The sequence below is a fragment of the Hermetia illucens genome, chromosome 6, assembly GCF_905115235.1.
Source record: "Hermetia illucens chromosome 6, iHerIll2.2.curated.20191125, whole genome shotgun sequence".
Classification (NCBI taxonomy): domain Eukaryota; kingdom Metazoa; phylum Arthropoda; class Insecta; order Diptera; family Stratiomyidae; genus Hermetia; species Hermetia illucens.
In genome coordinates, this window is record NC_051854.1 from 99106694 (window position 1) to 99132732 (window position 26039).

Here is a 26039-nt window from a genome sequence, read left to right on the forward strand (position 1 = left end):
AAAGAACCAATCTTTGTTCATTCAGCCGTGGTAGATGGAATTCAGGTATCCTTGTCTCGGTGGTGAATAGCATCAGTTGCGTTTTGGTTGGGTTTATGCTGAGTCCGCATCTTGCGGCCGACAGGCACACCTTTCGCAACGCTCCTTCGATGATGTCGCTCATAATGGACAGAAACATCCCAGATACTAGTATCACCAAGTCGTCGGCATACGCCACCACCTTCACCCCGCTGCTGTCTAATGTACGTAAAATTTTGTCCATTACTATTAACCAGAGCACCGGTGAGATAGCACCACCCTGGGGCGTGCCTCTGTTCACAGCTCTGGTCAAGTGGTTGCCTCCCAGATCGCGGACTCATGACCGCTCCTGCCCGCTTTCGGTATGAAAACCACCCGTGCGCGCCTCCAGGACTGCGGTACGTATCCTAAAATGATGCAGCTCCGGTAAATCTCAACAAGCCACGGCACAACCCTTTCCTGCTGCTTCTGTAGCATGACTGGCATTATGCCATCTGGGCCTGGAGATTTGTATGCGGAGAAGCTGTTTATAGCCCAGCCGATCCTATCCCCGGTAATTACCGATTTGATAGTCTCGCACAGCTGGGGTTGCCGCAAACCCTCCAAGCGAGGTTCTGACTCACAGTCCTCCTCGCTGGAGGGAAAGTGCGTTTGTACCAGCAGCTCCAAGGTTTCACTAGAAGATTCCGTCCAGGAGCCTTCCGACTTTTTAAGGAAGGATGGACTCTTATGTTCCTTGGACAGAATCTTATTGAGCCTCGCGGATTCACTAATGCTTTCAATGTTCTGACAATAGTCTAGCCAAGACCGCCTCTTGGCGGTCCTGATGGCCGACTTGTACTTCTTTAGGCAGTCCTTATATGGCTGACAGTATTTTTGCCTGTAGCAGATGTTGAAGATTTCTCTGGTCAACTTCCTGAGACTAGAGAGATCTTCATTCCACCACGGTGGCAGGGTCTTTTTGCTGTACTTAGCAGGGCACGAGACTTTGAAGGCGGTATCAAAAGCCTTCTCCAGAGCCCCGACCTTTGACTCCAGTTCGTCTGTCGTGCCAATCCTACCAATTTGCGCACCGGAGAGTTTGTTCTTAATTACCTGACCAAACTTTCTCCAGTCGATCCTCCGGGGGTCTCTAAAGGGCTTGGAGACCTCTGCGGCGAGATCTAGACTGAAGAGTATCCAACTGTGGTCAGAGAAGGATCTCTGATCAGACACTCTCCAGTCCTCCACCCTAAGAATCCCGTTGTCGGTTATTAGGGTGATATCAAGGACCTCCTCCCAACCGTCACAGAAAGTGATACATTTTTAGAACTGGGCCCAAACGCTATCAACTGTTCCTCCTTCCCTGTTACTTCATCAATTTTATTAGGTTTCTGCTTTTGCTCTCATGCGCATGACCAAGAACTGGTGTACCTCCGGGGACAAAGCTCCCACCCCAGTTCCCTAAGGCCTAACTACGCTGCGAGGTAACGCAGGGTACTAATGTCGGTCCAGTGCACACTACTAAATCGGAGTCCCGAAGGGGCTGGCTCCTGATATCATACACGCCACAACTACTACGTTGGCAGAGCTATACTCCCATTACCCCATCGACATCGGTAGAGGGCTATCCGCGGCCCCAAGGACTCGCAGTCTATCCCGACGTGTACTGGTCATTCGCGATTCGTTCTTCACTGAGAAGCTTTCCCAAGGCTACTGCTTAGGACGCAGGTATAATACGAACAATAGCGCTCTTGAACGTGAGTGTTAAAGGGTGAAAAATGCAGGAACGCAAAACCTGTTTACGCACACCCGCCTTGATATTCAGGTACCACTTTAGGATCGCAGTATCACCTTTTGGGGGGCTACTTCCAGATGGACACATCAGCGTAGAAAGTAAGAAAACAAACACCAATTTTTTTAAGTCAAATTTCATTCAATGTTGATGACCTCCAATAGCTTTGGTACAGTGTCCTTGATATGGGCAATGTATTTTTCATCATTATATAAGCTCCTCCTTACAACTGGATCAACCATAAGTGCTTCCATTTCAAAATCCATCTTGCTTCTATCCATGTGTACGAATACTGCCAACGTTGATTGGAAGTATAATTCTATAACGCAAACGAGACAACATTACTAGAAAAATCTTAGAATAAATCACAGATAATAGTTACCCAAATAACTGTAAGCTTTGATTTCTTCTTGCAATTGTTCATATGTGGGCAATTCACCCTCGTATCCAGTTTTCACCAGGACATCAATAAAGATGTTGAAGTAATGCCTGAATGCTATCTCACGGAGTTCATATGGCAGGATCGCCGCCATGTAAAGTAAATCATAGGCCGGTGACCCCCAATGAGGCATTTGGAAGTCAACCTTAAATAATGAATCCTTCAGTTTAAATTCAAAATAATTTTGAAATCATGCATTACCAGAGCAATCTCCGAAGTAGCATTGAATACATTCTTCTTGAACATCATATTACGTACATGAAAGTCACCATGGTTGAGGACACTATAAGCTGCAGGTGCATTGACTACCTTTATGCATTTATCCATTAGCCAATCTGCTGTAATTTTCCGCAATTTATTTGCACAGGATTCGAATCCAGGCAAACTCTCCATTACTTCCGCCAAGAATTTTGGTCCAGTTAACAAAAATTCCATTTCTCTACCGGCCGTAAAACCAAAGATGGTGCCTTTGAAATTGAAGTCATTCCGGCCCTGGATTAAAATCATAATAAAATAGGAATTTAAATGTAAAGTAGAAAAATCCTGCAGGTAAGGAAATCACCACGTTTGCCTGCGTTCAATTCGATACTTACATCGGCCTTCATTTTAAATGTAACGGCATGATATTGTGCCAATTTGGAGAATATAAGTCTGGTTTCATACTCATCTGGAATATTGTGAGGCAACATGAAGTATCCTTGCTCTTTGAGGTCTTCAAAAATTATAAATTTATGTGGCTCCAATGCCGAATATATAACTCTGAAATGGGAAAACATTCAATCCATTAAACTATTTTCTGTTGTTTTCCGAATAGATTACAACTACTTTACTGATGTGAGGAGGAAGAGCCCAAACCATGACTGCTCTTTTAAGAACAAGGGGGTGCAGAGTCTAACCGGCTCAGATCTGCAAAGCCAGCCTGTAGCATTCACGGAGGACAATACCTCCCCCTCTGCAACTAGAGACCTCCTTAAGATCCTCAAAGGATGGTTTACCTAACGTCCGTAGCCTACCTCCAGTTAGAGCTGGACAAACGCAAAAAGAAGCCCATTTTTTTTAAGGTATGCCGAGTCTGATGGTATGCTGTCCTATAAGCCAGTGGCCCATTCGTACCGCAGTGATCTTATACGCATTTGTATGCGTCTGGCACAAGAGCTCTTGCAACCGGATCTTGTTATAACAGCGTCAAATCCTCCTAGAGTTGGCGCAGGTGATGAACCTTCGCCATCAGAAATCCGCAGCTGCTAATTAGTGCGAGTAGTTTCCGTTCCTGACAGTCGCAAGTGAGGCGCAAACTGTGCCCACCGAGGAACTACCAAGAGCATTCCCCTCTATGTTCCTATGACCGGGAAACCAGAGGAAGGTGACTTTAAGCGTACCGTCTACACTATTCAGTTTCCTACATTGACCCATCAGCCCGGACGATGTCGCCACTCAGTACAAAGTTGGCTGCCTGGCTATCGGTCAGAATGGTTATATTACGCTTGGGGACCCCCTCGACGATTACCTACCTTGGCATGGTGAGGGAGCTCAGTAAGGAAGATCCTCCGGGAAACCAGAGGTGGCACCTGAAGCTAAGCGATCATCAAAACCCCAAGCCAAGGTCTGACTATAGTACCGAGCTAAGCAGTCACAGCGGTTAAGATGTGGTCGCGAACGACGAACTCTGGGTACCAAGCGACTCCCGCTCTCAACTTGCCTTATCTCGGCAAAAAGGAGCTCTACCGAGATCAACTTATTTTTCCAGCTAAAACAATGGCGATGAAAGCCAACTGTGGAGAAATTAAAAACCTGAAATACGAAAGAAAACACTTCGATCATGACCATCCAACCCTGAGTGAAGGAGCAACCCTGAGCAAAGAGGCAACCCTGACCTCTTCGATGGAGAACCTAAGTCCAGACTCAGATCCAAGTGAGAACCAACCCTATTGAGATCCAGTCCTTAACAGACGAGCCAAAGCAGTCCCCTTCTGTCAACATTTCTGACCCCAATCGGCGCCACCTGCTGAGGCTAAAGTCTACAGGTAAACATCTGTCTTCGGGCAGCAACCAGCCCCCCAGCGAAAGGCTTTCGGGCAGAAAGCCTTCGGACAAACCGCCTTCGAGTAAACCACCTCCGGGCAAAACACAACCCGAGGTCGTGCCAATGTTGAAAGAAAAGGATCGTCTGTGGCATCTACGACTAAGGCAAACGAAAGCAGTAGCGGTCTTCTGACAATCCCTAGCTGTCAGGACTGCACCCTCGCAAGGGATTATATTACGCTTTGAGTTGGTAGGGGTATACCGTAAAATGTTAGGGATAAACTTTGCCGATGAAAGCATGAACGAGTGGCTCAGAGAGTACTGCTCCTCCTTCAACGATGTGCGGGAGGGTACGCGACTGACCCTTAAGAGGGTTTCCGAACTACCATCGTTTAAAAAGTCTTTTCTCTGGCTTTCAGAAATAAGCGCGATGGTGCTGAGGTCCAGAATAACCTCAACACCTCCACCTGTTTGCTAGGAGCAAGAGTCGATAGGCCGGGAACTTTCCTCACTATCGCCGTTGCTGAACCGGATACTATGATAGTGCGGGAATAAACGAGCTACCGGCTCTACTATGGGCTTCGGACCGTCACATTACAAGTGTCAGCTCCTGAAACCATCGAAGAGGACGTGCAGGCCACGGCAACTTCATCTGAACCGTAGATGGGGTGCCATATCTCTCAGATAAATTTGGAGCATTGTCAAGCGGTAACTGCACCTACCAGTCGTCAGATCAATAGCTGCAAGACATGTATATACCTCATACTAGAACCATGGGTCGTTGAACTCTGGAGAGTATCAAACGATTTCCTAATGGGCATGGATCCACCTCCATCCACTACATTTCGGAATTCATGTAAAACAAATTGGGCGACGTACAAAATAAAACTGATCGCCCGAGTTATGATCCCTGGAGCGCATCAAATCGATTGTTGGAATTGAGAAAACAACCCAGATTATCACAACCAGCATGGGAGAAGCTTTCGAAGGTAGCTGCCACCTCATGATACCAAAGAAGAGTAAAACACCAGGGTGGAACTCGAATTTGGCCAAACAGGGGAGAACGACAAAGTCTGATGTGAAGTCTGATTTAGCCGCTAGCTGGATTCGGTACAAGGAGGCTCAAAAAGATTTAAAGAAGTGAATAAGGTCGGCCAAACAATCACCATGGAGACGATTTTACGAAGAGACCAACTCTCTTGAGGCAACCTCAAAGCTAAAACGGATCCTTATCAAAGAACGTAGCCAGCAGTTGGGTTATTTACGTTTAAACCATTTGCTTGCAGTGCATTTCCCAGGCAGAATCCAAAATCTCATTTCGAGGCCGACAGATACATACATTCCTCAACCGGATGATTGGACTCTCGCATGCAAAGTAGTTTCACTGGAACGAGTGAAATGGCCATTTAACTCCTTCCACAGATACAAGTCTGTGGGTCCGGATGTCATTATTCCTGCTTTAGTAATAGAGGGAATGGATGTCCTGGGTCTTTTTTTTATGGGTGAAAGTGGAAACCTTAAGAGACGCTGCTGCGCCAGGTTGCAGCATTGTGTGGGATTCTCACCATTAAAACCACCCTCAATTCTCCGCCCATATCCTCGCGGGACCGCCGTGAACTAAGTCACGCGTCCGTCGCGCGTTCCGAACTCATTCCAGTTTCTTCAGTTTCTCCTGTATCGTAGTTAATGTTCCGTTTATCACACTCCAGTTTGCTGTGGAACTCAGCATCTCCTCCACGAAATTATGGGACAGTCTGGAGACTCAACCAATCCGAAGAGAAGCAAGTACTTCCTATATCCACTGCATCCCGTAAGGAGCTTCGTTAGGTGGTAAATTATTTCTCCATGCTCGCGCTCGACTAATCTCTCAATACACGGGATCAGTGTATGGGTGTATGCTACCATCACCTGTACAGCTCCTTCCTAGTGGCTTTTAGTAAACCTGCAGTCACTTCGACCGTACATAATAGTATGGATTTCCCCACCCCTGCGATAAGCAGCCGGCAGCTGAATTCTGAACTTGCCTTTGCTGCCTTTTCGCGAGCATAGTCCAGGTATCCTTTGAAACTCAGCTTGGCATCGATCATTACCCCTAATGATCGATTTAGAAATGACCTCGTGATTACCAGCCCTGATTTTGACAGTATTGTTTTCCCTGCGATTGGTAATAAGGACCGCCTCCGTCTTATCTTCGGCCAGGTCCAATTTCACCGATTAGAGCCATGCTTTGATAGCATGAATGGTTTCACTTGCATACAGTTCCACATCCTGATGGTGTTTCGCAACTACTACCACTGCCAGGTCGTCTGCAAAACCAATTAACGTTGCCCCCCTTGGTACGCGAAAGCCGACCACTGCGTCGTACATTATGTTCCACAGCAGGGGCCACAGTGCGAAGCCTTGGGAACCACCTGCTGTCACAACATATTCCTTCGACCCGTCGTTACAAAGAAGTCTCTCCAAAAGGTAACTCTCAATTATCCAAACAAACTAACCAGGGTCACCCAGTTTAGCCAGGGTGCCCTTAATCCAACGCCAGTTGGCTGAGTTAAAGGCATTCCTGACATCCAGCGTTACCACCGCGCAGCACTTACCAGCAGCCGATGCCTCCCTGGCCAGGTCTACGACCATTGCAATGGCATCAACCGTGAACCGTGCTCTAGGAAACCCATACTGCCGTTCCGATAGACCACCAGCTAGCTCGACGAACGCAAGCATGTTGTTATATATCACCCTCTCGAACATCTTCCCCATAGTGCCTCAAAAGCATATAGGGCGATATGAAGAAGGGATGCCAGGTGGTTTTTGGGGCTTCGGTAACAGAACCAACCTCTGCCTCTTTCACTGAGCGGCAAACACTCCTTCAACCATGCATGATTCAAAAATGTACTCATGAACCATGCGGGCCTGATAACTAACTTCAGAGCTTTGTGCGGAATCCCGTCCAATCCCGGAGCCTTATTGTCCCCAATTCGTCCACAGATCTACCGTAGTTCCCTCGCTTACCCCGGGGATTGTGAAGACGTCCTCTTGAACCATTGGATGAAGTCCTTTCTTCTTGTTGTGCGAAAGGCGTTGAGATTATTTTGACCGAGAGTCGCGGGTGCGTCACTTGGAGTGTTTTTTGTCCACGATCTTATTCCTTACAACCTTGTAAGCAGCGCCCCACGGGTTCGTATTTGCTTCAAGGCAATTCCTCTTACTTTCCTGTATAGCCTTCTTAAGGCTACTTCGAAGATCGCCGTATTCTTTCTCCGACTGCTGATGTTCTGGCTTCCTTCTAGTCCTTTGACAAAGCCTCCTGGCTAGCACACACGTTGCTGTCAATAGCCCGATTTCTTGGTTCCACCAGTAGCACAAATATCCTCTCGTGATGTTGCTTTTGAGCATTCACATCAGCTTGCTCACCTAGCACCTTCTCCGACTGGCCGCGAAAGCTATCCACTCTCTTCTCTCTAGATTTGTTTAGTTCCAGCAACAGATCCCCCTTTTGCATACGCCTGATACGGCTCACACTGCCACTCAGGTCTGTCAGTTTCGGATCAGCGTTGACTTTCCGAAGGATATCGGCGTAGGCTGTATCTCCTTTCTTGAAATTAATGATTACTTCCGGACGAATCTTCTGTTTCTCCATATGCCGCTTTTTGCCGCCCACCTTTCTCATTCTTCGGGTTTACGAGCTGTAGGCACTTCCCCTTTTGTCAAAGCTGGACCCGTAATCGAAGAACTACCCGGAACTTTCGCCGGCTCAACTTTCTTTGGCTTTTTTCTTCTTGGCCGCTTGTTGAACACCAAGGGATTCACTGATTCCACCCACCTATCGTATGTTGAGGTGTGATTGTAATTACGTCTGGTGGTGCTCAGAGGTGGCGGGGAGGAAGACGGGGCGACAACCCTGTCCAAACCAAAACCAAGTGGCCGAGGAGAATCTCCACGTGGTGGCACCGCATCGCATTGGCTTGCCGGCCGTGATGCAGTAGGCGAATGCTCTGAGGCTTAATTAGGGCGATCAGACGGCACGGGGACTCATCTGAAGTGGCTTCGGCCACGACACCTTACCAGTGGTATACTGGTACCATGGGAACCGGGATAGCCCCTGGACTCTCATACTTCGGGAGAATTCCTGTCTTATATGAGTACAGCTCGGTTGTTTCCGCTTGGCCCCCTAGTAGGAGTTTCATGGGGGTTGTTGGTGATGCTCAAGCGAGAAGAGACCTTCGGGCCTCGGCGTGGTGTTGCGTTTCAACACGGGTGCCGTACTCCTTAGTTCGGTAGAAATTTAGGTAGGTCTTGCATCCACCAGTATGAATGCTAAGCCATGCACTTGGTACAGACTGATACCGTTGTTGCTTGTTTCAGCGGGGCTCTGATTGTGGTCACAAAATCAATCCGTGTCTGAAGAGGACCGTAGGATTAAGTCTCCACGACAGGTACCTACGTAAAACACCAAAGGGCTTAACTGTAATTACGTCTGATAAAGTTTTTAAAATGTGTTTCCCAAAATTCAAACTAGGTTTCGCTAAGGTCATAGATACGAGAAATTGTTATATGTTTAGGCTACGTCACACGAGCAGACAGCACCATAATACTTCGTCCTAAAAAGTTATGACTTACCTTGGCGCAAGCAGATCTGTATATCCACATTTTTCCAAAATGTCTCTGCATTCGGTGAGTACTTTTGTATACATATGTATTTCCATGGCGAAAACATTAAGAGCACTGAGCAGTTCTTTCTTCAATCCATCATCATCTGGACAAGTTTTTAGAATTAATGAAATAACTCCATTGGCAATGCCATCGGCAGCAAAAGTAACTTTAATACGAAACATTATGCTGGCATAATGGTCGCCACGTGCCGTAGCAGGAGTGCTTTCATAGTTGCGAATCTATAAATTGAAAAGGGAAAATTATTAGAAAATCACTTTGAAAAATATGTTAAACATTAATCGACATTCGAAATATAGTAAAGAATCTTCATGTTATGACATAATGCGATTGGCAATGGTCTAAAGACCATCCTGAAGTGGCCGGAGATGGCCAAGGAGGAGGAGCTATCCCAAAAACCCAAAAAGATGACGAAATTGGCCGTGAAGGTTACCCCACGAATATTGAAGTTCCATCCAAGTGCTTCGTCGACACGTGCTTGCAGCGCCCAGCGAAGGACGCAACAAGGGCTGAAATACCCGACGAGACATCGGGACGCACAGACGGAGAGAAAGACTCGGAAAGTGATGCAGCACCTGCAACACAGATAGGAACCCAGACCATACAGCACAGTGCTGTAATTGGGGAAAGAGGCACAGTGGAAACTGCCGAAACTAATAAAATGGTTTCGAATATAAGCCGAGTGAGAGGACTGTCGATTACTCTGGCGCAAGCGGAAGAGGAAAGACTTATTAAAAAATGCACGGCAGTTGTGAAGCACATGCGATCTTCGACGTTCCTTCAGAAAAACGTCGGTAAGGGGGTGAAAAACGGGCTAATGGAACTGGAAGAGCTCGTGGACAGGATTTCATACTATAGGCGAACATGGAAAGTAAGACAAAATCCGCAGGAAGCAGAAACAACCGCGCTTCCCGAGGAAAACACCACGAGTACCAAACGGATCGCTGACAGCCCATTGCAGAGCGAACTTGGTAAAAAACGAAACATGGAAGGGAAATCTGAAGCAGACTTCACTCAGGTACTCTCCAGGGCTGAAAAGAAGAAGGCGAAGAGGATCAAAATACAACAACACGTCGCGCCATCAGGAAAACCTCTGCCTAAAACTAAGGCGGACACGAGGGACGGAGTGCCAAAAGAAAAGGTGGGGCGACGAAGGAGGACTAGACCGCCAGCTTTGCTTATTAAGCCGACGGAAGGCAAGACTTTTGCGGAAGTCCTCAGCGAAATCCGTTACAAAATCAAACCCGAAGACAACGGAGCGGAGGTGTCTTCCATACGTAAAACGAAGGGTGGTGGAGTCTTAGTCGAACTAGGCCCGAAGACTATAAATAAAGTCACGTTCTGTGAAGCACTCAAGGGGCTTCTAGGAGAAAAAGCTTTGGTTTCTAGCCTGGAACCCACGTGTGCTTTAGAAATACGAGACCTTGACTGTCTCACGGAAAAGCACGAGGTAGAAGAGGCCATCAAACGCGAATGCCCGGAGGTAATCAATGTCCGGATTGGTATCACCTCCGCAAACTCCCGAGGCCAAAAACTCGCTGTGGTGGAAGTTGCCGAGCAATACGTGAGGAAGCTTCTAAACAGCGGGAAAATAAGAATTGGTTGGGTAGTGTGTAGGATACGAATTCGGGCCGCCCCAACCAAATGTTACAGATGTTTGGACTATGGGCACACATCTGCAAACTGTCGGGGACCTGATAGAAGGGCAACATGCCGTAAATGCGGTCAGGCTGGCCATAAAGCGAACAGCTGCAATGAAAAGGAAAGCTGCGTCCTATGCAGGGACCGTGGCGCGACTGATGAGAGCATTGCGCACACTGCGGGATCGGAGCGGTATCCAGTTTTCAGAGCAGAACTGGAAAGAGCTAGGATACGGTCATCATACATGATTCGCATCCCACAAATCAATATGCACCGGAGTGCAACCGCTCACGAGTTGCTAGCGCAGTTCGCTGCGGAGACCAAAGCTGATTTAGTACTCATTAGTGAGCAGTACCGAAACAAGGGCCCAGTTTCATGGCACCCAGACATATCAGGTACCGCTGCCATCTGGGTTCGGGACGGCACCCTCCTGGGGGTTCTTGCCAAAGGCCGAAGGGACGGCTTTGTCTGGATTCAGTGTTCAGGGATAACGTTTTTTAGTGTCTATATTACGCCGAATGAGACGAGGCCGGACTTTCGTCGGAGGCTTGAGGCTTCGGAGGACGCTATCTTAAGCACGGATGGGCGGATCCTGGTCGGAGGTGACTTCAATGCTAGGGCACTTGAATGGGGCATGCCTCACACAGATTCCAGAGGGAAACGAATTCTGGAAATGGCGGCGAGAACAGGACTGGTAGTTCTAAACACCGGATCCACCCCAACGTTCCGGCGCCCGGGCTGCGAAGGAAGCATTCCAGACGTAACCTTCGCATCGGAATCACTGGTGTCGCTGGTGGACGGGTGGCGAGTTCTGGAAGACTTTTCGGCAAGTGACCACCAATACATTGCTTTCGAAGTGGTGGACACAAACTCTCGGTGTGCGCCACCCCAGCGATCTTTCTGTGTATGGAACGTCAAAAGTGAACACCGGGAAGTTTGTCGAAACTCTGGGAACAGGTGGGGCCACGCTGAAGGGTACTCCTTGAGGCGGTGGCGCCGCTGCTGACACTGTCGTAAATTCAGTTATGAACCTGATAACGACGGTCTGCGGAGCCTCCATGCCCAGGAAGACATCGAGGCGCGGCAAACCTTCCATGTATTGGTGGACAGTGGAAATCGCAGAGCTCCGGACGGAATGTCACAGGCTCCGCCGCTTAACACAACGTCTAGGCAACCGGGAGGAGGCATGTACCATAATGATGGAGTACAAATCAGCCAAAAGGAGACTCTGAAGCGCAATAAACAAGAGCAAAGCTCGCTGCTAGCAAGATCTGATCGACGAGGTGAACGGGGATCCATGGGGACTCGGTTACAAACTTGTAACCCGAAAAATCGGGGCTCTGCGGAAACCCTGTTCACTTAAGGCCGAGCAGATGGACCGCATTGTGAGGGCACTCTTCCCTGTACACCCCGTATGGGATGGTGACGTCGGCGCGGAGAGCGCAGAGGACTGTCCACTTTTCTCTGTAAAAGAGTTGGAACAGGCAGTCCTCTCTATGAAAAACAAGAAGGCGCCAGGACCCGATGGTATTCCAGCAGAGGTGTACAAACTGGTATTCCAACACCGGCCAGACCTACTGCTCGGCGCATTCAACGCTTACCTGAAAGAGGGCATTTTCCCTGCACGTTGGAAAGTTGCGAGGCTTGCGCTGATCCCTAAAGGGAAAGGCGATCCCGAACTGCCGTCTTCATACCGCCCACTATGTATGCTTGATACTGCTGGGAAAGTGCTCGAAAAGCTCATCAGAAGTAGACTCGCTGAAGCGATACGCGCTGCCGGAGATTTATCTCCCCGGCAGTTTGGTTTTAGGGCAGGGAGATCGACAATTGATGCTGTCATGCAGGTCGTGGACGCCGTTCGACGAGCAGAGGCGCATAGCCCCCGAACTCGACGGGTGGTGCTCCTCGTAACGCTTGACGTCAGAAACGCCTTCAATTCCGTAAGATGGAAAGATATTCTAGGCACACTAGACAATATCTTCAACGTGCCGAACTATCTTTTACGGATTTTGAGGGACTATCTGAGGAACCGCTCCCTGCTCTATGAAACTCTAGAGGGCCAAAGGTGGATGGAGGTCACATCGGGGGTAGCACAGAGATCCATCCTAGGGCCGGCCTCTGGAACGCTACCTATGACAGTCTGCTTAAACTCCACATGCCAGAAGAGTCGCGCCTGATCGGCTACGCAGATGATGTCGCAGCGCTTGTTGCTGGACGCACTGTCGAACAGGCGCAAAGCAGACTCGGCATATTGATGCGACGGGTAAGCGGATGGATGACAACTCATGGTTTCAACCTTGCACTGGAAAAAACCGAAGTAGTCATCCTGACTAAGAAGAGAATTCCGACCCTGCGTCCCATATCGTTCAGCGAGTCGATAATCGAGTCAAAATCGGCGGTAAAGTACCTCGGATTGACTCTTGACTCAAAGATGAGCTTTTCTTAGCAAATCCAAGCAGCAGCGAACAAGGCTGCGGCTGGAGTTTCGGCGTTAACTAGGCTAATGACAAACATTGGGGTCCTACATCTAGTAGGCGACGTCTCCTGATGAGCTCAACGCAGTCTGCCCTGCTCTACGGCGCAGAGGTATTGGCTGGCGCTCTTAACAAGAAGGTATATCGTAGACGCCTCGCGCAAGTACAGAGCCGGGGAGCTTTACGGGTGGCGTCTGCGTACCGCACAGTCTCTGAACCGGCCGTAATGGTGATCGCGGGAGTTATCCCCGTTGCCCTTCTTGCTAGGGAGCGTCAGGCCATATACAAGCGCAAGGGAGATAAGCCAAGGGAGGTGGTTGCTCGCGAAGAACGGCAACACACTCCAGACGAGTGGCAGCTCTCTTGGCAAAATGAAACTAGAGGCAGATGGACTGCGCGGCTCATCGGCAACTTAGGTGCGTGGTTGAATCGGAAGGATGGTGAGACTGACTATTTCCTTACCCAATTTTTAAGTGGGCATGGAAATTTTCAGTCTTACCTGCACAAGATTGGAAAGGCGCGTTCTCCGGATTGTGTGTTTTGCAATGGAGTTATGGACGATGCCCACCACACTTTTTTTTCTTGTGGAAGGTGGGGAGGGGGGGGTTTCGTCAGCAGCTCTATTTAAATACAGGGGATCTCTCTCCAGACAACATTGTGGAAGAGATGCTGAGGACTGCTGATAGCTGGAACCGTGTTGCCCGTTACGTTCGAGCCCTTCTCGTTGCTAAGAAGATAGAACTCGACCGGTGGAGGAGCCGGATGGCAGGAGGTTCCTTGAATTGACAGTTCCCTTCCTCCTCTCCCCTCCCGTTGGTGAAAGGAATTCCCTGATTTGGAGGCTCCGCAAGGCGGGAGAGTTCGGGGGCTAGCCCGAAGTAATGTGACAAACGGTTCCAGGCTAGCTCTCTGACGATGGGGAGATGTTTAGTTGGTAGTCCGAGGACGTACCGAATCGGGAGTCCAACACTGTGTGCGTAAATGCATTCACCTACCCTACCCCAAAAAAAATTACAACCCCTCAAAGTTACTGCGTGGTGTGCTGTTTACGCTGGAGGTGTCATCCGGCCATTTTTTTTAGAACGCCGCAGGTTAAATAACGACTGTGAACGGCGCACGCTACAGAGCCATGATTACCGATGTTGATTACTGATGTTTTTTCTTCCTCAATTGGATGAATTGGGACTGGAGAACATGTGATTCCAACGGGATGGTGCATTGGCGCACACTGCTCGAACCGCAACCTATACTCTGAAGGACGCAATTCCGGGTCACTTAATCTCTTATTTTGGTGATTGGTACTAGCCGGCAAAATCACCCAATTTAACCGTTCCAGACTTCTTATATGGGGTTTTAAAAGTCGCAGGTTTACGTTAACAAGCCTCAGACTCTTGAAGCCCCTAAGAAGAATATTCGCCAGGAATGTGAGAACCTGGCGGCCGAAGTTCTGGCAAGAGTGATGGAAACCGGCCTACATGGTCATCAACTCTGGCGACGGCCACTTGGCCGATATCATTTTCCCAACTTAAATAAATAAAAACGGATTAAATAAATAAATTTCACGAGGAGAAGCAAAATTTTTCATTAAAAAAAATTACAGCAAAAGATGATTACTTTTTCAACTTGTAGAAGCGGTTTTGACATACATGCTACGGTAGGACAACGTGACCCAGCGTAATGTCGAGGACCGGGATAGCCCAGGTGAATTCCTAGTTCATATACTTTCAGCCCGGTTTTTAGCGGTTGGTCCCCTTGTGGAAGTATCATGGGTTTTGTAATTACGTCTAAACAGACAAGAAAACTTCGGACCTCAAAGGAGTTGCATTTCAACTCGAAAGTCAAAAACTTTAAAGCCAAGGTTAAAAAAGAACCTGGATAATTTGCATTCAACAGGAATTCTATGATTTCGTTAGCATATTATTCTCATACAGCTAGGCATAAGATGATGAGGGCCTCCCCAAATGGGAAGGCATTCAATAAAATAGACCAAGTTCTTATCGAAAAACAAGGGTTCCTTAGCATTCTCAACGAACGCTCTTAAATATCGATACCGAATAGCAAATAATGGGAATGTGAGGCCTACCTCCACTGACAGGTTCGATATCGCAAAGCTTCACAATGAAAAATATTTCGCATGATTGGGGGATGAAACCCTGCAAAATGGAGCTTAATAATACACTCAAAGCCGTCCCTACTGGTCTCAAAAGGCAACTAAAAAGGATAGAAACATGTGGGCTAATAACCTACAAATTTCAAAATTTTACGGCTACTGAAATGTCAACAACAGAGACTGACCTCACACCTACGACTTTTGGCTATTGAAAACAGACCATGACTGATGTCGGGAATATGCGTAAGCTTCTCGACAACGGTATCAAGCGTCCACTGAATGCTCGCTTCCTCCAACTCGAATGAGAATTCCAACAATATAAGCTGGAAATTTTGGTCCTAAGCGAAGTAAAACGGTGAGACTTTGGAGAGCATTCCCCTCCCTCTTGCAACAATGACGGCAATCTGCTTTGCTACTCTGAAAAGCCAAGTGGTAGCAGATGCAAATCCGGTGTCGGATTGTTTCTGAAAACTACCACAAACCGCCCTCTCTTGACATCTCGAAAGCAGAAATCATTCAGGTTTCCGCTGTGGGTCCTCTTGCATTGACCACATCAACACCCTTCAGATAGTGCGTGAAGTTTAGATCTTCGTTTCATCTGGTCTTTCGACAGCCCAAACAGAGAGTGTTTCTGGCGTATTCTACGCAGGAGATTCTTTCCAGACAAACTAAAAGCTATATCAAGACGACATGTCATATACTCTCTCATCGAGTCATGTACCTTAACCAAGTGGCTCTGGATTTGGAAAGTAGAGTTGGACTGAATATAAACATGGGTCATCGTAATCTCACTATCTACATTAATGACCAGAGAATCAATGGCGTCCATTAATTTGTATATTTATGAAGCATGGTTTCAGCCGATGGAGCCCAGGCCTGAATGTCACCCAACGCATTAACAGTACTAGATCCACTTTCGCCGCCTTGTCTAAAATCTGCGAAAGTAGTTGTCTCAACATCGACATCAACTTGGAGTAGCACATCAAAAGTGACCACCCTCCCTCCTCTCAAAAGCACCAACCCTTCGTGAACACCTGTCTGCGATGTGTCATTGGAGTACACTTGGTTGATACTATTTAAAACAAAGAACTTGTTCAGCGCACAGGCCTGTCACCCGTGGGCGATATAACCGCCAGACGGAATTGGCAGTGGATGGGTTAGACATTAAGCATGGATGACAATTCCATCGATGTTTACACCATGCAGTGGAACCCACTCTCCCAAGAGAGCCGACGAATGGGTCGCCTCAAGAACACATGGCACAGAACACAGCGCCAGCAGCGGAAAGTACAGCTGTGACATCGAAACTCCATGAAATCTTAAATGAAATCTGGGTCGACCATCTATGCCAGGCGATTGACACAAAAGTCTGAGACCGGAGCCTTTCATAGGGAATATGACCAGTTGATACCACGAAGGATTTTAACAAAGACCAAGATACAAACCTAAACTTCATCCTGAAAGACCGTTGTACATTTTCCCAAAGTTTTCATTTTGATCTGAGAAGTACACTTTTGCTCAAGAGCCTTTACAAGTCGGTTTAGGAAACCTCAGTGTACCCTACCACGAATGTTTCTAGTTTGAATTAGTTTTTTCTACCCATGAAACTAACTTTATATCTCCTAACAAGCATATGTATGGACATCTGAAGGGATTATAAGAGTTGGAATAAGATCTTCTAAAGTCTCTTCTTCTTGGTGGTCAAAGAGTAGTATAGGTCCCAGGGCGAAACGTGGATTGGTACCCACGATGGAGCATAAAACCTGGGAAATGCCTGCTGAACCAACACCAACAGCTCTACTACCAAACCCTATCTCCACCTCCACGTGGTGACCGCTGGGAGCTCTTTCTTAACGAAAAGCTGCAGACGGAGAAGGATCAAGGCGAGTCTCCCGTGCCTAAAAATGGGACAAATTGTACCAATTGGTCCTCCAGGTTGGGGGTTGGGTAGGGCTGACAACCCTACACGGAAAACAACTCGTTACGAAGCCACAACAGGAGCCTAGGACAGAACGGATTTTAAAACGACGGACCCGGCAACAAACACGGAATAAAGATTTGCGCATTTTCTCATGGAACGTGCGCTCCATGTACAGAGATGAAGCTGACCAGTAGCTAGCCGATACCCTGTCCCAATATAGGGCTGATATAACAGCGTTGCAAGAGATGCGATGGACAGGGACCGGTTTCCTGGAGAAGAGCCACTACACCATATATTATAGCGGTCATCCAGTAAACCATGTGCTCGGAGTAGGTTTCTTAGTCAGCCAAAAAATGAAACCTGCTGTTATCGGCTTTGAAAACATAAGCGAACAGCTATGCACTCTGCGCTTGCGAGGCAAATTTAGAAATATAAGCCTCATAAACGTTCACGCCCCTCCAGAGGAGACTGCAGAGTCGGAGAAGGATACCTTCTACGAGGCAGTAGAACGAACCCTCGAAGCCTGTCCCAGATATGATAGCCTTTAGTTACCCGTCTGACTACTAACGCTTTAGTGCTGACCTCGGAACCATCGTCCAATTTAAGGGTGAGACACACAACCGCTGACACTTTCCCTGCTGACACACCACCTACTCCTGAAATTTCGATGTTGGTCTTTTTCTTTTTTAACCGAAGTTTCTGTACTAGATCTTCGGTTATATAGCTGCTTTGACTGCCTTGATCGATCAAGCACCGAACTGGAACGGCATGTCCTTCTCTTGCCTCTAGCTTAACGACAGCTGTTGGAAGAACGGTTCCGGACCATGACAATGCTGTCGAATTTTTGGCATGATGAACAGCAGAAGACGGATTATCCCCTTTGCACGGATGCATGGCAGTAAGATGTTGCCCTTTGCATATTTCGCATTGGAGATTCTTGCGTTTATTGCACGCTTCCCCCCTGATATATTTGTGGGAGAGACAGTAAATGCAAACATGATAACGGCGGAGCAGTTTCTCCTTGTCAGCACTTTCAATGAATTGAGGACACTGGGCTGTGAAGTGCTTCCCCATACATAAGAAGCATTTAATCCAGTGTCTCTTTTCACCATCCGACTTGGAGAGCAAGGCTATCTCCTTCTGGGTTTTTCTCTTATTCCCAAGATCCTCCGCCTTGGATATTCCACTTAGACCATCCCAACCGGGGGACATGACCACATATCTATAATATTTTCTAGGAATTGGTCGATGTCGTTTATCGTAACGGGCATTTTTGGATCTCGTAACGTTAAGTCGAACTCCCTCCGAGTTGTCATATCCATTTTCCTCGTCAGGACGAACGGAATGAATGGAATACCTTCATCTGCATTGAATCCTGCTTTCCATAGGTTCTGAACTGCGGAACGCATGGTATCCAATGCTCTTCCCAGCGATCTAGCCTCCCTTTGGTTTATCTGAGGTAAGTCAACTAACGCCTGAATTTCCTTTTCTATTAAGGCCCGACGATTACTGTATCTTCGGTCAAGAAGAACCCATGCTTGTTGGTAATTCTCTCCGTATATCCCTAAATGGTCGATTACACGTTTTGCATCGCCTCTTAGCTTGCTCTGAAGCATCATTAAGCGCTCCGCAAAACCGATTTCAGAACCATCGTATACAGAGTTGAAGAGGCTTTTGAATGGTTCGTATTGACTGAATATTGGAATATCTGGGATTGGTGGGGCGGGTCTAAAACGATATCCTGAGTTCCAAGGCGAAAAATGGCTCGAAGGACCAAAATGGTTTGGCCGGGTCTGGCTGGGATCCAAGAAGGATTCTGAGCGGTTTGGTCCAGGAGTCCGCGAATATTCTGGGCGGGGCTGACTAGGGTCTAATAAATAGTCCGGTCGTAGTTGGGTGGGGAAGGGCCCAAGATTGGATGTACGCTGTTCGGCTCTCCACGTTGGATAATTTTGTCTACCCTTATCACAGGCCCCCCATGCCCCTCCGAACGCAACTTCACACCTGCTTGAACTCCTGGGCAGATCCCTAGCTGTCGCTTCACCTTGGAGTCTGTCGTTGACGTCTATGCCCATGATCGTTCTAATAACTCTGTTTCAACTTGTCTTGGGACGGCCCCCCTACTCGAACTTCCTTCACCGGGATCTATATAATTTTGAGTCACTGGCGGGAGTTTAGGGACTTGTTCCCTAACTGGCCCCAAAGTTAACGGGTCGACCTCTGTTTGTCTCTCCTCAGGAGTAAGAGAGGGATGAACTCTCACAACGAACTCCTTTGCTTTCAAATAAACTGATTGCATGAGTCCCAGCTTATTCTCTCGAAAATATATTAAATCTGCCGAGGGATTCAATAATAGAAGTCGTTTATGTTCTGCAATGAACTCTAAATAGATCTGCCGGACCTCACTCCACGCGGTTTCAAAGCGTCCCTTAGTTCGCTTCTCCTGCCGCAGTTTGCATAGCGCCTCGCGAACCTCTTCAATTTTCAAAACCCGCTTTTGCTGAGCTTCAATGATCTCCTGGATCTCCATTTTTTGGTTCTATTTCAACTGGTGGTCAATTAATTGATTTAAATATTTCCGTTTGGCACGGACAGTGTGTATGAACGACACACAGATAACGTGGGAGGCGCAACACTATAAGGACCTTTCCTTTGGTCTGAACGCGCCCACGTAACAACAACAATAATAAAAATACACACCAACGATGTTAGAGTGTCGTTTGAGAAACGTGGGAGGCGCAACACTATAAGGACTTTGCCTTGGGTCTGAACGCGCCCACGGATCAACAACACTACAAAAATTCACACAAATCATACTTGGGGATTTTAACAGCCAAGTAGGGAAGGAGCCCGTATTCAGGCGATACGTTGGCTCCCATAGCTTACACGGAAAAACAAATGATAACGGACTGCGGACTATTCAATTAGCAGGGTCACACGAAATGGTTGTTGGAAGTACCTGGTTTGCGCGGAAAGCGGTCCACAAACATACGTGGGCCTCTCCAGACGGGACCACTTTCAACCAAACTGACCACGTGTTGATCGAACGCCGCCACATCTCAGCCTTGATGAATGTCAGAACATATAGGCGGGCCAATATAGACTCGGATCACTATCTCGTTGGCATGGTGCTCCGAGCTCGAATAACAATACCACCTAGAATCCCCTCTGACAATCAGGTGAGAGTGAACACTGAAGCCATCCACAACACAACCCTCCGCGACACCTATAAGAGGGAAATGGATGCCGCAATAACCGCAGTCAACAGAGGACCTGGAGATGAAGCATCAACAAATGATCTTCACAATCACCTGAAGAACGTTATCATGGATACGGCCACAAACATACTTGGGCCCAGCCGCAAAAGGAGTCGGAACGGCTGGTTTGACGATGAATGTAAGCTAGCAACGGAACGGAAGAATGCCGCAGACCGAGTAATGTTGCATTCTCAAAGAACGCGGGCACGCGCAGAGACTTATCACGAACTTCGACGAGTGGAGACTTGGACTTCACAGACGGAAAAAGGAAGCCTGGGAGAACCAACAAGTCTGTGAACTAGAAAAGTACAGGGAGCAACCGCCCCAGGCGCGGAAGTTTTACCAACAAGTCAGCAGGATGAAGCCTTATACACCTCGATGCTCATCCTGCCGACACAAAGAGGGAAATCTGATTTCCAACCGAAGGGGCAAATTAGAGCGATGGGTTGAATACTTTAATGAACTACTGAACAACCAGAACATCGGCGAGTTGGAGGTCCCGCCAACTGAAGACGACGGACAAATACTGCCACCACCAAGTTTAGGAGAAACAGTCCGTGCAATTCATCGGCTAAAAAATCATAAGTCGCCAGGAGCCGATGGAATTACAGTCGAATTGGTTAAATATGGAGGCGACCAGTTACACCAAGTGGTTCATCAACTTGTGCTCAAGGTATGGGACAGCGAATCAATGCCTGACGATTGGCAACGAGGCATTATCTGTCTCATACATAAAAAAGGAGATATCACACAGTGCAGCAATTATAGAGGTAGCACGTTGCTGAGTACCATCTATAAGATATTCTCCGCTATCTTACTAGGCCGGAGAGCCCCATACGCCCAGAACATCATTGGCCCATACCAAAGAGGCTTCACTCCAGGCAAATAAGCAACAGATCAGATTTTCTCTCTGCGGCAGGCGATGGAAAAACTCTTGGAATATGGACAACAGTTGCACCATCTGTTCATCGACTTTAAAGCCGCCTATGATAACATAGCCAGGGTAAAACTGTACACGCCCATGAGTGAATTCGGTATCCCGACGAAATTAATAAGACTAACTAGGCTGACCCTGACCAATGTACGAGGCCAGATAAAAGCAGCAGGATCACTCTCAAGACCATTCGACGTCAACAACGGTCTACGACAAGGGGATGCGCTATCATGCGTCCTCTTTAACCTGGCCCTCGAAAAAGTGATCCGTGATGCCGAGGTAAATGCAAGAGGTACGATCCTCTTCAAGTCCACCCAACTACTGGCCTATGTTGACGATATCGACATCATGGGAAGAACGACCCGAGATGTACAAACTGCCTTCATCCAGATTGAGCAGGCGCTGATTGGTGCAAGATCTTGGGCTGCACATCAATGAAGGCAAGGCAAAATATACTGTGGTAACGTCAGCACCGAAGACGAATCAACCAACAACATCAAACCGCACTGGTCAAACACGAAAAAGATAGAAAAGGATAGGAGAATACAACTTTGAGACCGTTGAAAATTTCTCCTATCTAGGGTCGAAAATTACAACCGACAGCAGCTACGATGATGAAATCCGCGCACGGTTGTTGTCAGCCAACGGAGCCTATTTCAGCTTACAAAGACTGTTCCGCTCGAAACGTCTCACCATAGGATCAAAGCTCTTACTGTACAAGACTATGATCTTGCCAGTCCTCATGTATCCCTCGGAAACTTGGGTTCTTACCAAGAAAAATTGCGAACTCTTGGCCGCGTTCGAGAGAAGAATCCTCCGAAGAATTTTTGGCCCCCTACATGAGGATGGACGATTCCGTAGCCTACACAATGACGAAATCTATGAGCGATACCATGACCGTCGGGTTGTGGATAAAATCCGGCTCAATAGGTTACGGTGGGCGGGTCACTTAATCCGTATGGATGAGGATGATCCCGCCCGGAAAGTCTATAAGGGCAATATCTATGGTAGAAAAAGAAGACGAGGCAGACCCTGCCTAAGATGGAGCAATGGCGTGGGTCAGGACGCCAGACAGCTTTTAGGGATATCGAATTGGTGGACCTCGGCACAAAACCGGGATGTCTGGAGTTCCTTATTAAGGCAGGTCTAGACCGGATACCGGTTGTTGCGCCGTTGCTGATGATGATGATAAATCGAGTTGCGTGCATATTTTATGTTATGAAATTCATACAATTAAATGCCTGCTTTCCGCAGTTCTAAAAACAAATTCATTCAAAAGTAACAGCAGAAAACGAATCATGCATCACAAAAGTTCAATTTTTCGAACTTTTTTGCGCATTGCGCATCAGACTTGTTCCGTATTGCTTCATAGAAGTCCATGAAATGAACTTCATTTGACAGCTCCATCACTGCGCACGCACGTATTCATTCCGCTGTTGTGTTTCCTGCTTTATGTTTGTAACTTGCTAGCAATGACTGTGCTTAAATTATAGATAAAAACTTATGCATACAACCTTGGTAGATCATATAGATATGAACATTGCTTATTTCGCATAACTCCGCCATGATATTAACATAGATTGCTGGTCCCAAGCCCAGGTAAAGGAGGAGGGTTTGAGGCAACGTACTTTGTACTATCCCCAGAATAACAAAAATAAAATGACGAGGTCAGGGAAAGAGACAAATACTATAAAGCTATACTTTATAGCTGAAGTTATTCCACAATGCTAGATCCTACGTGATCTGTCGTGGTGATAGATCCCGCGACAGGCTGATCAAGAAAATGCATCCAATGTCATTAAAAAAAAAATGATCAGGTTGAATAACAAGCCTCGGTAAAATGCTAGGGCGTCTACCTCAGTCGACGCGGCAGGACGGGCCCCGGTCCTGTCGAGAAATGAGCAGGGGTTCTTGAAATCAGTGGCAGTAATCTGCCCAGAACTGAGCGATTTAAATATCCCGGGTCAATTCTATCAGCCAATGGAGAACTACGTTATGAAATTGCTTCAGGCATTATCGTAACCTGGATGAAGCGGCATTCCACAACTGGTGTTCTTTGTGGTCAACGTATCACCAAATGTCTCAAATCTAAAATGTACCGCATTGTCGTCCGTCCTGTCGTTCTCTACAGTTCTAAGTGTTGGCCGACTATAAAAGACAATGAACGGCGTCTTGCAGTAATGGAGACTAAGATGTTGCATTGAACTTGTGGGGTAGCACGTTTTGATCAAATCCGAAATGAGGATATCCGCGATCGACATGGGGTTGTACCGATCGTGGAAAAATCGCGAGAGAGGCGTCTTCAATGGTATGGTCAAGTAATTCGCGGAAACGAGAATTCACTTGCCAAGGTTGGTTTAAACATCGAAGTCAATGGTAAACGACCAAAAGGCAATGTTTTCCAAGGAGACTAATAAAGAAAAGATTCACTTTAAGCTCAACACTGTTTGAACAGTCCTGATCCTGCCATCAATTGGATGTATTTTTAACAATTTTTTAGCAATGATCCCGATAAACGGCTTTTCAGCTCCCTCAACAAAGTTAACTCTTAATAACATTTTTCTACTAGTATGTCTATAATTTCACACTATTTAAGTATAATATAATATTAAATAAAACACTAAATAAACTGGCAATAATTATAATTCACCTGAACATTTTTCCCTTTTCCACTCTCTTCAATAACCTTTCGCAAAAAGTCACTATTAACCCATTGGGGAGGCTCTAATTCATCTTTATTGAAACTCATAGTGAAATCTAGCTCTACACTCCCGACAATACCAGTTTCACGCGCTGACAATCTTTGAATGAATTGGCAGAGACAATTGTGAAAACTTATCAGCTAGACTAAAATATCAGTTTGTGCGATAAAACCACTAATTGAGTTAGACAATTTTTTTCCCAAAGCCAAGGCCTTTAATACATATTAATTTGTTATCTGCCTTCCACAATGTAACTAAGAACAATTATTAACTCTTTTTCAAACTCTATTTAAGGGGACGTCACGGGTTCAAATTTTTATTATTTCACTTTTTTCAAACAGATGAATTTTGATGAAATTTTGCATATATATTTTCATAATGTTAAACTTTAAAAAAGGATTTATGAAATTTTCCAGGCTGCCATTTGTTTGCTACAATTGGTTTAATAAGTAGTAAGTAGTTTCAAAAATTGACGGCGTGGACGATTTGGGGTCACTGTGACGTTTAAAAAAACAAAAAACGGGGTTTTAATCAGCATGAAATTCCCTATATCAATCAAAAAATTTCTCCTAAAAATAACAAAATGGCGTCGATTTTTTAAATTTTTCGGTTTTTGTCACCAAAAAACCTGATGTAAATCAAAATATTTAGCACCTATCTCCTTCTCCATTTTCGTTCTATTGTCTTGAATGTGTACAATGACATATTAAACTTTCAAACCAATTGGTCAAGTGGTATTTTTAATCCTCCACGCCAACAAAAAAAAGGTGTTTTGAGAAAAATGTATAAAGTATTGACAGTAGTGACGTTTCAGTGCACCAGCTGAAACATAACTGAAAAAACAGTTTCCAAAGTGTTCCCTTCTATGTTTACGACATGCTAACAAAACGAGAATGTGTAATATACCCATCTAAAGCAGACGTTTTGAAGAGAAAGGCACGATACAAGAAGTAAGAGGCTCAAAATGCGGCATTGACTCGCCGCGCTATATAAACTTGCTATTCATTAACCGAATATGACTTTCATATTCTTACCACATATTTTCAGATGTATTTTCAATCAAAATAAATCATAAAAAAATATTTACAAAAATTGATCCCGTCACATCCCCTTAAAGAAAAATAATCTTTCTTATCCGAATAGAGTTGAATTTAAAAATGTGCTTTGTAATGCTGTTAAATGAGTTTTCTTTAGATAATTTATGTTGGCATCTGCTATTGCCATTTCATAACAATATGAAAATAAATTTTATACGGATGCGATTCTAGATCTTTACGTTAAAGTTATCAAGATGGCGTTATAGCAAATTAAATATAGTGTATTTTTAATTTGTATCAACATCATACAGTTGTCGTCTTCATATTTGTAATAGGTCTTAGGTGTACTTTGAGCTATTATAACTTAGTTAGTAATAGTGCGATTTCCACCAAACTTGGAAGGATCATGCTCTATAGCCTTCATTACTGCATTTCATGATTCTAAGATGGACTTAAGGTCAATTACTAAAAATTATAGTAATGTACTATTATTAACTTTATTTGAACAGATATCGGTATGAAAGATACCTCGGAACATAAGTACCATGAAGTGGCAGCTTCCTAATTATTTTTAAATTCTTCGGTTGGGTAGGTTCTGAGAAAGGTCCCGAGAAATAAGTGACCCTTTCCAGCCCCCTCCACCAAATGTGGTGTCAATAGATGCAGCCGTGTCCGAGAAAAATGAGTGTAACAGACAGACAGACATTAAACCCCAATGAGGAGTTGTCAGGTCTCCTATCAGGCGCGACTCCAGGTGGCGGATAGGGGCACACCTATTAGTGTGTAAATATGTGTTCATGCACTTTCTCTTCTAACTGCATGGGCTAGTGTTTGCTCATCCCTGGTGCGTGGACCAAAATGGCAATGGGTAGGATACCCACAAAATAAAACCAACATCGAAGAAGAGAGAAGGAGGCAATTTACTGTGCAAGGGCTCGGAACGCTAGTACCGGCTCAGTGTGAGCAAGCAAATGATTTAGAGTTGGACAAGGAGGTTTTCAAACGAAGCAAGACCTTGCCAAGAACACCAATAATGAATGCAAAA

At 46.2% G+C, this 26039-nt stretch overlaps 1 protein-coding gene across 1 annotated transcript; it reads right to left on the reverse strand.

Annotated features, from left to right (window-relative positions):
- Positions 1–1912: 1912 nt before the first annotated feature.
- LOC119658616 lies at positions 1913–24079 on the reverse strand. Its single transcript, XM_038066109.1, has 6 exons — positions 23906–24079; positions 8868–9139; positions 2825–2990; positions 2433–2723; positions 2175–2376; positions 1913–2111 (listed from the first exon to the last, which is right to left on the reverse strand). The coding sequence occupies exons 1-6, from the start codon at positions 24002–24004 to the stop codon at positions 1930–1932; spliced, it is 1212 nt and encodes a 403-aa protein (XP_037922037.1). The 5' UTR covers positions 24005–24079; the 3' UTR covers positions 1913–1929.
- Positions 24080–26039: the final 1960 nt, after the last annotated feature.